General features: G+C 29.9%; 1 protein-coding gene across 4 annotated transcripts in view; it reads left to right on the top strand.

Annotated features, from left to right (window-relative positions):
* LOC129921028 (uncharacterized) overlaps window positions 1-13,403 on the top strand; it is a 239,081-nt gene that overhangs the window by 106,246 nt on the left and 119,432 nt on the right. For 2 of the 4 annotated variants that reach the window (XM_056002649.1, XM_056002646.1), the window contains exon 3: window positions 10,029-10,173. In XM_056002649.1, coding sequence (XP_055858624.1) covers window positions 10,029-10,173 — 145 coding nt within the window. Of the gene's footprint in view, window positions 1-9,858; window positions 9,952-10,028; window positions 10,174-13,403 lie in introns of those variants that run through there. The other 2 variants (XM_056002648.1, XM_056002647.1) reach the window with 2 other exon arrangements.

The raw sequence follows: 13,403 nt of genomic DNA, 5'->3' as shown, positions 1-13,403 counted from the left end.
TTTTTTTTTGAATAAAATGATATGAAAGTGAAAAAACAACAAAAAAATGAAAAAATAGCTTTTTATGCAAAATTGTAGAGAAACGGTTGTCCGCAGAAAAAAAGTAGTTTTTGGACAAACTTAAACTGAAATAAATTCTTGATTGGTTATTTATAAATTCTTACGAATCGGACTTTATTTGGCAAAGCCAGTTAAGAAAAATGAGAGCGAAAATCATAAACAACGTCATACATAACTCGAAAACGGGACGTAAACGATAAAACTACCTCTAAAGTTTTTCGACTTAAAATGACTTCAGGAAGGCGCAGGGACATAAGTCCCGAATTTTTTTTTCGGGAGTAATGTCCCACTTTACTGGGTCATCAGTCCCGAATCCAATTCGGGAATTATGTCCCACCCTACTGAGACAGAAGTCCTGAATTTTTTAGCTGAAAATGGGACATAAGTCCCGAATTAAGTAAAAACTATTTTACTACATATTTTTACCATAAATGTTCATTTAGGTACTAAGTAATCCATACGATTATTTTTTGGTGCCATGAAATACGCCTAAGCCTTTCGAGAATTGGCATAATTTTAATTTTCAAAAGATAAATAAAGCCATTTTTCAACATTTGGCTTTATTTCTCTTTCACGTCAATTTATTTTCAGAAAAAAAAATAAATGTGACTCGTTTCGGTTTATTAAAGCGAAATAATGCCATTATGATTTTTATATCATTCCAACTTTTCAAAGAATTAGTTTTATATAAAATTTGTCTTACTTCAGTTTGCCAAGGAAAAAAAAATAGAACTTAAACTTCAAAGAGAATATTTTGCCAGTTTAATGTTTTTTCCAAAGATATGCTTGTGTTATAACTCGATCAACGCGAAGCGGAAAAAATTCTCAGATTCGAATCTCTTTAATTTGCACAACCCAAACGCGAAGCGGAAAAAAATTTTGCCCACGGGAGAATCCATAGTTTTTACTTAATTCGGGACTTATGTCGCATTTTCAACTAAAAAATTCAGGACTTCTGTTTCAGTAGGGTGGGAAATAATTCCCGAATTGGATTCGGGACTTATGACCCAGTAAAGTGGGACATTAGTCCCGAAAAAAAAATTTGGGACTTGTGTCCCGGGGACCTATGTCCCTGCGCCGTATATAAAAAATTTACATACTAAAAAAAAAAAAAACAGTTTTGGTAAAAGGGTGTTTTTTTTTGAGGTAGGTATGAGAAAAATGTATTGCAGCTGATATAAATTTTGTTTCTTTTTTAAAATTGGTGAAAAAGTTTCGATTGATAAAAACTAAGAACTCAAAGATTTTACAAAATTATGTTGAGTGAAAGGGTGTATTTTTTTAAGAAAAGAAGAAATTCAGAAGTGGTACCATAAAAACTATACCTTATGCTTATATTGTACCCCAATGAAAATAAGTAAGAATGTTTAATTTACAACAGAAACCAAGATTCTATTAAAATATTTAAGCCTTAATGTGAAAGGTTTTTTTTTAAGGAAATAAGGAAAATCCGCGATAAGTTCTCAAATATAAATGGTGTAAAAAATTAATCGAGTTTTATTACAAATATTGTCTTTACTGTGAGAATTACTAATAAAATATGTCTGTACATTTTTTTTTATGCAAAAGGGTGATAAGAATATCATGGTTAAAAGTTTGTTTTTTTTTGTAACTTTGTTTAGCCTAGTGAAATTTGGTGATGCCATTTCATTTGGGACTAAAACTTGGAACAAAGATGTTTCATAAAATAATTTTGAACGAAAGGGCGTTTTTTTTCGAGGAAGGAGTATATTTTGTGATAAGTTGCAAAAAGCCAAATAATTCGTTTAGTTGCGTCGAAGAACTTTTAATGTCTTGACTTTCTATTTATAATAGTAAGCATAAATAAAATTAGCCTTTGGAAGAGTGTTTTCTTAAGAAAAGAAAACAAAATTACATTAATTTAAAACCTCTACATTTCCTTGCTCCAAAAAAAACACCCTTTCATACAAAATTATTAAAACTTGGCTCCTATTTTTATGTACCTACCATTAAATACTAGATTTCAATTGTGTACCGGTATTATAAAATAATATTTGGCAATAATTACTTGTTTTCTTCTCCCAATAAAACAGACAATTTATTTTTGGTACCGATGACTAATTGGAAGTTTTTACTAAAGCTCGTAGGTATTAACGAATCATTGGCTTTTTGGGACTTACAACAGAATTAACTACCTCTTTGAATAAAATATGAAGCCTTCCACCAAATTTTGTTTTATAGACTCTTGATTCTTATGCTAAATATAAACTTTTTGTCAAGTTTCATGTACTTAAAAATCACCACATTCAAAAACAAAGATTTAAAAATAAAAATCACCGCATTTTTTTGCTCGCCAAAGTATCCAAATAGTCTTGTCAATTTTATTATGAGTGTTAAATCATGTTCTATATGTTTTTCTATTGCAAACTACTTCACTCGTCCACTCTTGGCCCTTCAACTCTCCAAGCTGTCACTTTAAATGAACATAAATACAAATAAAAATGTTTCACATGTCATCTCTAAAACTTATAAACTAACTTGCCACACATGGTTGTGTGTTGTTATAATCTATCGAGTGACATCCAACACCCTGGAAGAAAGGCGGAGAGACTCACACAAAGTGTTGTTTTTTTTCCTCCTTTTTCAAGGAAGTAAATCAACCCATTTGGCCATCGAATTGACTCCAATTCGATCCAAAAGTTATAGTGTTCTAATCGAATTGTAAGTGGGTTGGAAATCTGAACGCCCGCCTGGCATATACGGATTTATTCCGCCAGCTAAAACACAACAAACTGCATAGTCAATCTTTTTTTTTTTTTCTTTTTTTTTTCCAAAAGGCAAGTTTGAAGGAGCAGAGAGAAGCAAGAGAGGAAGTACAAATTTGTTGCGACTTTTTGTTTTTCGGAATTTATACGAAGTCGACCTACGTGATCGGAATTGAGTATAAATAAACACCACTTAGCCACCCTATATCACTGTGGAAGTGTGGATTGTACTATTTTTGGAGATGTGCGGGGCTTCCTCCAGCTCCAGCCAGCCAACAGTGGGACATGGTTTTGGTTCTCTTATTGTCGTCTTTCTATCCCCAGACAAAGATTCAGAGAGAGGATATGAGGATGGTGTAGGAACCTTTAGGCATCTCACACTTGTTGCATATTATTTTCTTGACAGAAAAAAAAACTTTTGTTACTCTGATTTCGGTCTGGGTGAAGGAAGATCACATTTACGATGATGATAACTTTGTTTCTGATGCCTTTTCAAAAAAAAAAAAATAATGTCTGAAGGAGAAGTTCTGATGGCATTCCTCACGTACACACATGCACAGTTAAACACATTCAAAAGGAAAATAAGGAATTAAGAAACAATTTCAAGGGTTGGACCACCTGTTTTTTATGTATAGACTTAAAGTCTATATGGAGGAAGATATCTCTGCTAAGACTTTGAGGCTTAAATTTTTTATTTATTCTTCTCACGCATTTGAAGGAGCGCCTTTAACATGATATTATTGCAAAAAAAGGCACAAAAAAACTAAAAAAAAATAAGAAGTAAAACAAAACTTTTGACATTAACAGCAGTAATAAATTTTATTTTAATGCATAATCACTCTTGTGTGTGAGTGTGGAGCAAATAATAAATTATTATTGACTTGACAGTGAAAAGGAGGTGAATTGAAAATTGCATGGATTTTATAATAATGTTGACGATGATGGTGCACCCAACACACGTAGCACAATAATGGACACTTTTGACAAATTTGTCGTCACAATTGTTAGGTTTTTTTTTTTTTTTCTTATTTGTGACATTTTGATGGGGAAATTTTTCATGAAATTGACATATTATTTGTTCCTTGAAAAGTAATATAAAAACAAAGTTCTTTAAAGACATCCCAAATGCCTTTGACAAAGAGGCACTCGACAGTTTTTGTAAAGGAAATATTTCTTTGCTTGAATGCAGGGTTGGTATGTGCAATAAAATTTTATTAGGAATTCACAATTCATTACAGGTATTTCGATATTCACATTTCCTTCTTAAATGACAAAACATTATGTTGAAATGTGACAACTTAGTTTTTACAAAGTACAATTGTGAAAGTTTCATCATTTTTTTAAAGAATTCTTCCATTTTATTTTAACCCAGGCGAAAATTCGATTTTTTTGGTAAAAATTAAAGAGAATAATTTGGTTCAACCCCATTTAAGGTGGTAGTTTCCATTAAATGTCCGCTGAAACTATTGCTTTCTTTTGCTACTGCTGTTTTCTTTTCCGTCTTTGAAAATTCTGCTTTTCAAAATTCTTTCAGTATACAGATGTATTTAAAATAATGCTATATGCTGATTCTGCTTATTTAACAGTGCTTTTTCTTAACAGCGATTTTTAACAGTTTAAAAAAAAATCTAGGAACCAAAGAAAATTGTTTTCCCCAGAACATAAAAAAAAAAAACGATAAAACATAATAGTTAGCTATGTAGTCCTTGGATTCAGGTGAAGAAGTTTAAAGAAATTAATTCAATCTTCAATAATCCGAAAAAAAAAACCTTTTTCCATTAATTTGGTTGTATTAAATAAAGTAGGTAGTTGATATCTTTTGCCATGTTAGGAAATATTTTGTATTTATAATTTTTCGCCTCCCTTCAACAAAAATTAAACCAAGAATAACACGGTGCGACACTGAAAATACACCCGACGAATTTCATAGTGTAGGCTGTTCGTATGGTCGAATAATGCATACAAATATTTTTGTTATATTTTTGGAACCCTCCATTTTTTTTTATTTACAAAAAACCATTTTTACAGACTTTACGATGTAATCTATCAATATCTCAGTCATTTTTTTAACAATTCTCAATATGTTATATGTTTTTAGAAAGAGGATTTCCAGACCTTTTGAATGATGTATATAAGTTTATTGGTTAAACAAATTAAGTGTAGGTTTTTATCCCATAAATCTTGAAAAAGTGATTTTTTCTCAATTTTTTCAACTTTACCCAATTTTTTTTGCACAATAAAACAAACAAAAAAATAAAGTAAGGTTATATTCTGAAAGAATATTTATTTAGGCACAAATTGGTGTATTATTTTATTGAATTTGACCAAAACTGCGGAATATAGGCTACTTTTTCGTAACTAGAAAATATAACAAATCATGATGTGAATTGATATATAGGGTGCTCGATATTTTAAAATAATTGGCATTTGTATGCTCCTAAGATCTTATATGGTTGGAAATAAACTAAAGAAAATATTCCCCAAGTTTCAAATCTATAACTTCATTCTAACCCGTGCAGCGAAGCGGTTGAAGTTTTTTATTTGAATAACATGATATTTCTTGGACCTAGTTCGATCAATTTTATATTCCAGCCAAACCATTTGTTCAAAAAATTTAAAACTTAAAAGACTTAAACTTTATAAGTGTAGCTATCATGTGAACATTTTTCAGATTTTAAATTGTTATGTTTTTAGAGATTCTGCTTGGTAAAGACAATCATTTTTTTCAGACTTTTTCAAAAATCGCTTTCCTTTGAGTTTCAGTTTTTAAATCTTTTCAAATATTCTAATTTATTTAGTCCAGAAAATAAAGTCTTATGACTTTTATTTATATTCTCAGATGAAAAGTTTTAATAATCGAGATTAATATTTAATAAGAGACTTTCATCTAAGTGGTTGATTTAATCATTTGGAGAAGGGTCAAGCTCTTTACGAGGTCCAGTGTCCCTTTTTTGAGATTTATTAATTCATTAAAATAAAAGTATCTCAAATATTTTTCTTTTTTTAAGGAAGTTGTAGTAAATAATGAATTATAAAAGAAAACAGAAAAACAATTTACTCTTAAACATACATATATGACCACAAAAAGAAGTATAAAATTTGATTTTTTGAATAAAAAGGATTTATAGAAAAAAATTTAAATCGTTAAAGCCTTTTAGTAATATATATATATATATGTATATTTATTCTTTTTAAAAATGATTAAGAACCATTTGGTGAAGCGAAATTTATATACATATGTATGTAAGTAGAACATAAAATCTTATGCTCTACTTTTTCCGCTACGTAAACAGTCACAAGGTTTTATGTAGAACTTAAATCCTTAAATTTCGTAACAGCTCTAAACATTTTTCAAAAAGAAAAATGATTCAAAAAGAACAAAAATACTAGATTTTGAAAGTCCATTTTTTATCCAATTTTAGCCGTATTCAAGTTTTGTGACCATTATGTTGAAAGATAAAGTATCTTCTTTTTTCCTTTTCATGTTCAATATCTATAAATGCTCAAATGATAAAAACAGGCCATTTAGTAAAAACATCAATAATTTCGTTTTTTCTCTTTTTTAAATAGTTTTTCTTAAGTTTTTTTACAATATTTCAATTTTAAATTTTTTGAAAGGATACATATCGATAGAAAATTTAATTATCTACAAAAAATGACTTAATACAAATTTTCAAATTCGGCTTGCTTTTAAAGTTCTAGACAAAAACTCAAAAAGTAACAGAAAAAGTCGAAAATATTGATCGTTACAAAAGTGGTCATATCTTTATAATTTATCCATACATTTTTAGGAAGTGTACTATACATAAAAAATTTAAAGCTATGAGGATTCGAAAGATTTTGATTTGTTCTTTCAGTAATAAAGTTTTTTTTTTGCAAAAATTTCCTTTAAAAAATCGATTTTTTTTTAAATGTTTTAATATACATTGCACTTAAACATATGGAGTGACCCAGAAAAGTTGTTCTAGTGTTTATTTCTTATTTACTAAGGTTTAAGGCGCCAGCCGGTAGGCTGGAAAAAACAACGACAAAAAACTTTGAAAAATCATGTCTCGAAAACCTATCCATAAATATTTTTTTAGATAAGATTTTCGAGTTTTCTCTGCTCAAATCTATACGAAAAGTATAATTTTATTTTTCTGTAAACTAGTGTAATTAATGGAAGTCTCTCCCGTTATTTGGAATACTGATTTTTTTTTTGTACAAAGACTTGAGCTTCTGTCCATTTAAATATGTAAGTTCTTTTTGAGTTTTAAATTAAAATAAAGTTGCCGTTTTTTAATGTCCTCGTAATCAAGATAAGATTCTCTTTTTATTTGCTTTACAACAACAAAGCGAAATCCTGTTTTTTTTGCAACGCCAATAAATAAGAGGATGGATCTGATATAAATCACGGGGAAAATAAAACACGGCTAGCAATAACATAGATTGTATATGAAGAAGAAACAAATTGAACGCTTTATTACTTACTCAAATTTATAAAAACTAAACTTAGCACCTCCATCTTCCAAGCACATCAAAATCTCATAAATGTTAAATTTATTTAAAAAAAATGATAATACAAAAAACTCCAACCTTTTCACACCCTTTTTCCTGTCATGATAAAGGTTAAAATCTCATATTCATCTCCATCAAACTTTCTTCATTCAACCGTTTTACATTTCATTTATTTTCATATTCAACATCTTTTTTTTACCTCGAACTTAATCTGACAGCTCAACAAAATATTTCTGTCTGCACACTCACACATTTCACATCCTCCCACTACTGCCTGCACTCTGTTTTAATCTGAAGAGACGCGCCAAACATACCAATTAAGAAAAAAACAGTCCTAAATCTAAAAAAACAGACATATCCATTTTGATCCTCGTTATGCTTAAAAAATAATGTAATATCTCTTTTCTTTCTTTTGTTTATTATACACCCAAATGTACAGCTCATCTGTTTCGAAAAAAGACCCTTTAATTATTGTTGGATTTCCTCATTCTTTCGTCATCAAAGACGTTTTAATGATTATTATAAAAAAAAAGTAAAAAAAATTCGCAATGGCAACACACAAATACTTACTTGCAAATGAAAAATACAAAAAACAAAAATGTAAAAGAAAACATCTGAAAAATTCTCAATTAAAATCCAAATTTTCAATTTCATTCATGCATTCCATAATATTCCAGTTTCCTGTTGACTGTAGGTTGAATAACGTTGAAACTCGCTGAGTGATAATGTTGTTGTTGTTGTTTTAATACTAAATTCATAGTGAGGACACCTACTTACATTCACCAGTGCTGTCGATAGTACTTTTTCTGCTACCATAATTTGGATAGGATTGAATTCTTTAGAGATATTTTCGAAAAGAAGAAATATCTGTGTCAAAGTTGATACCAGTGCCAATTCGGTTTTCAGAGGGCAAAAGTTGAAAAAATTATTAGCAGCATATGGGTGGTTGGAGAATTTAGGATAAATGGTGTATGAAAGGGAAAAAATAAATTGCCCTCAAACAAATTGGGGGAAAGGGGGTGGGTGGGCGAAAAAGTGGGGTGGGTGTCAAAAATCGTGGTTTTTTACGATTTCTGTCAAAAGTAAAGAAAAAATTGAATTGAAAAAAAAAAATGCAAAAATACGATTTTTTTATTTTTTATCTTTTACAAAAATGGTTGGATTTTAACAAAACTTGGTCAAAAATTACTTTGTTATATTTTCTATGTATGTATTTAAAAACTTTTTTGAGCAAAAACTTAATTTTTGGATTTTTGACGAATTTAATTTGAAAAAATAGCCTATTTTTCAAACAAAAAAGTTACCGAAAAAATTTTTGATTTTTGAAAAGTTTGGAGTGCAATTATTTATATTAAAATCTATTATTTAAGATTGTGTGGAAAAACTATACTTTTGTTTTATAAAATGTTGAAAAAAAAATTGAAAAAAAAAAACAAAAAAATGATTTTTAAGATCGATTTTTCCGTAAATGACAGTAATATCGGAGAGTTATAATTTTCCATAGTAACTAAATTATACTTTTCTAATGGCCTTTAACCTTCTCAATTTGAATCTAGCATTAGAATAGCTCTAACGTGAAAAGTTTTTGAGACCTATTGAATTTTGGACGTCCAAAACACTATTTTCGTGATGTTTTGCATGTTAATATCTCAAAAACGTGATGTGATATAGAATTTTTTTGACTTTGGATTCGAGCTCAGCGCACAAAAACCATTAGAAAAATTCATTTTGATTTAAAAAAAAACTTTTTGACTAGTGAAATCGAACAGGGCAGAAAAAATCGAATGCCTTGTGCAATTTTACTAGTCAAAAAGTCAACAGAGTGTACATTTTTTAACTTTTAAACTTTGTTAAAAATTAATCTGATGACGACAGCCCTGATTTCAACACCCTGAGCCTGAAAAAAAAACCTCTTTCTTCTCACCGTCACCGTTTTAAAAATCGTCCAGTAAGCCGCCTGATTCAGGTCTTTCGTATAGAGGAACGTAGGCGTACCGTACCACCATCTGGATGACTTTAAATTAACGTCTGTCTACCTTTATCCACGGAAAGATGTGAATAATAATTCTTTATTTACTCTTTTTTTTAAGATTTTTTATTTTACTCGACTTTCATTTATTATTTCTTAGATTGCACGCGCTTAGCTGGCTGGGTTGGCATGGCGATGGCACTGGCGTATATAGTGGAATAGCATCGGCATGGCATGGCAGACAGCTTGCCTGCATGAATGACTCTCTGCCGCCTGCGGGGGCAACTTCTTCATCTCCATCATCAACTGAGTTGGCCCCTCTCGAGCGCGCAGTCAGTCATTCTCTCCATTCCATTCACATGGCCAAGAAATTCAAGATTTTTTTTTTGTATAATTTTTCATTTAACTTGACGGCGCGTTTTTATTTTTTTCTGCAAGCTTCTTTCGTCGTTGTGCATTTTGCCGGGAATGAGTTGAGCGTGTCATTAAAAAATTAAAACCGTCACTTTGATAGTAGAAGATCTCGCAAAATTGAATATGAAATCGTTTTGTCTTGATTTTTGCTTTCATTTTATTTTTTTTTTTTTATTAAATTAAATTAATTTATTTTATTTTTTTTTCTGTCCTTTTCAATGGGCTTTTTGCGGGATTATAAAAGATTGACATGAAACACTGACCTAAATTAGTATTAATTTCATGGTTTTTATTAGCTAATTTTTATGTGGAGTGAATTCAATGCTAATTTATTTTTTTCTTTTTCTTTTATTTTTTTACAGACAAATTCTTGATATGAAAACATTAGAAGAAGAAAAAGAAGAACTTCAGGATGTGGCACCACCACCAAGTTATATTCGAATTTCCGATGGCAAGGTGTCACTTGTCCATCAGCCTTTGTCATGTGAAACTAACACGAAGGATAAGGTAAGTGTTTTTGAATGAATTTAACTTTTTTTTTTGTTGTGTGACTTTTGTGTTTTTTTTTTTTTTTTGGTAATGGGATACCTGCCCTTAGTTTTTTAGTAATATGGATATGTTTTTGGGTTAACCACATAAAGAATTACACTTGAATTGGTTTAGTTTTTGGGAGTAAACAAAATAATGGTGTAGAATTGCTTATACTAATATAATAGTGGATGTGGCTGTTTTTGTTGTTGAATGTTAAAATTGAGTAAATAAGTTAATTGAGTCACCCTTATGTAATAGTTCAAGCACCTTGAAATGTTATTTTCTTTTTTTTTTTGGGTATTGTATAAAATAATATAACTTAGTTATGTCTTATCTCAGTTGAAGCTTTGTAGTTGAAATTATTCTCAATCGTGTATGCTACTATAAATTATAAAATCATATGAGGAAACTTATAGGTATTTAACTTCATTGGTAACCAGAATTTGAAATTAATTCTTCAAAAATTATAATTCAAAATATGTGGTACCTATAATTAAAAAGTAGGGCCCTTAATATGTTTTTTTTTTCTTATCTAAAATGTTTAAACAAATTTTTAATATCATTCAATTTGGTAAAAATTTAATTTTTTTTATTAATTAATAAAAACCTTCTTCTTTGAAGCAACGTTTGAAATTTTTTTTAGAAATTTCGTAAAACAAAAATTACACTGGTTAACAAAATTTAACTTTTTTTTTGTTCCTGAACTCGAATCCGAAGTCAGAAAAAAATTATCAGAAACCGTTACTAAATATGTTCAAAAAAAATTTCCTTATATAAAAGAACAAGGTCCGAAGTAGTCAAAAAAAGTTTTTTTGCATTTTCTTACGGTAATTTTTACAAAAACAGGAGCTGATCAATATTTTCTGATTCGAGTTCAGCACACCGAAAACCTTCAGAAAAGTATATTTTTGTTTCGGTAACAAAACCGTTGTAAACCAGTGTTATAATAATTAAAACAATGAAGCTCGAAGGTTTAAGATGAGCTTTTTTTCAATTGAAAATTGCAGAAAAAGCAAAAAGTTATGACTTGTGTTTCGAAAAGTTTGTAGCTATTGAAAAAAAAAAATAAATCATATATAATATAATATTGTACATAATAAGAGCAATGCATTTATTCATTTATTTATTCGATTTGTGTCAATTCAGCCGACTCACATTAATTGTAAAATTGGCTATATTTAACCTCCCGAAAACCATATAAGGCTGCAATTTAAAGCTGCCAGACTTTTGAATTCGTTATAAAAACGCATAAGGCTTTAAAACTGCATATGCTATGTACTCACATTTTAGTTATCACTCCACTCCAAAAATTCGCTGTGGGCTCTGGGTCTATAATTTTGATCGCCAGTGTAGTATCTATATATATTTTAAGATTTTCCTGAACAAATATGTTACACATACGCCACAGTGACCCTCTAAATTCTATCTTATATAATCGCTGATTAATTTGACTTATATTGGTCATTTTTTGACTGTCAAAATTAAAAAGTTGTTGAGACAAAACTTTACATTTAAGCAGCCCGATTGAAATCGGTAAAGATCAAAGAACTTTGAGATGAGAATGAAAATAAATTTACCTGAAATTGGTAGAATTTTTTGATTAATTTCCTGATGAATACAAATTGTAAGCATTTTACTGTTCCAATTGATTAGAATGATCCTCAAAGTCTGAGAGTGTTTTTTGATATTTTTCAAAACTTCATATTTTTATTTTGTCGGCAACTTTGATGATTTTTGAGGAAACTTTTAAGAACGAATGACCAAGGCTTGGTGACTGTCAACTGTCAACCATTCTTTTGCAATTTAACGCGAGGTGCATCTTTTCAAGAAAATTATGAATCGTAGTCTATCGAGCTATCCATTGCTCGACGGGGTAATTTAGATATTTATGTTGCAAACTCTCGAAAAGTTTTTCAATTCATATTTCACTTATCCTCATAATCACAGAGAAAAATAGACCACATAAAATAGAACAAAAACAATAAGATTTCTCTATGGTTTTCATCCAAGAAGGAAACCTTATTAAAACAATTGGGTTTTCCTTATTGTTTTAAAATCTGCAAAAAAATAAAAAAAAACGAACCAGGCTGGGAATCGAACTGGAGACTTCAAATCATTAGTCGCTCACCTTACCACCTGGACCAACCTGCCATGAAAATATTGATCGCGATTTTTGTTCTAGTGCTAAGTTGCAAAAAAAAACAACTTTTCAGTCAAATTTTAATAAGATTTTCTCTATAAAAATAATAAGAAATCTCCTTAAAAAAACCTTATTAATCGTTGATTTTAATAAGATTTCCTTATGAAATGTATGGAAGGTAAAACAATATGGCAATCTGTTAGTTTTTAGCGGGTCATATTTTCTCTGTGATCTATCACTCAATCTTCCTCTACAGTTCAATGGCTTCTGACACTCTTTCTACACATATTCTTATTATAATTTTGATGTTATCCTCAATCCTTTAATGCTTCAATAAAATAATCTTCTTTTGTTAGAATTTCAATAAAACATCCAGGAATAACAAAGAAAAACACAATGCAAAACGCATTCACTCTTTCTTTTACCTGTCTCTCAAAGCTCTCATAACCTTCAAAATATTTAACCTGTCCGTCGCTCGTTCGTGTTGTTCCTTATTGTTTTGCTTTTAGTTGAGATTTCCCATTGGTTTTGGTACCGTACGGTATCTGTACGTCTAACGTACATACATATTTCGCTTTCATTTAAGATTATTCTTTCAGTTTTTTTCTAGCGCACATTTCTCGCAGATTTCTTTTTACAAATCAAATTGCACTCCAGACAAAAATCTCCCAAAGCATAGCAAAAAAAAAGAAATCCATCAGCAAAATAGAACAAAATATTTTCAAATAGTCCGAGAGCGATAGAGTACAATATTGTTGGCTACGGGAATTAACATTTTGTTGAAACTTTGTACTGAAACATTCAGAAACATTAATTCCTGGATGATAAAACTATAATTCCAACATCCAGTCCAGACCAAAAAGGAGAGATTTCAGAGATTTTCAGCTGAGCTCATAAGGAAAAGGAAAACAGAGCAGCATGATGGGAGCATACAGTAGACAAAAAAAAAAAAAAGAACGCTACCATAAAACAAGGAACACATATAAATTGTTGGATGTTCAATGAACTATTCAATCTTTTTTCTTCTCAAGCTTGTGCCAGAGTCGTCATCGTTGTTCTCCTTTGA

This window comes from Episyrphus balteatus, chromosome 1 (assembly GCF_945859705.1).
Source record: "Episyrphus balteatus chromosome 1, idEpiBalt1.1, whole genome shotgun sequence".
Classification (NCBI taxonomy): Eukaryota; Metazoa; Arthropoda; class Insecta; order Diptera; family Syrphidae; genus Episyrphus; species Episyrphus balteatus.
The sequence above is the reverse complement of the archived record's forward strand: the minus strand, read 5'-3'. Positions and strand labels throughout refer to the sequence as shown.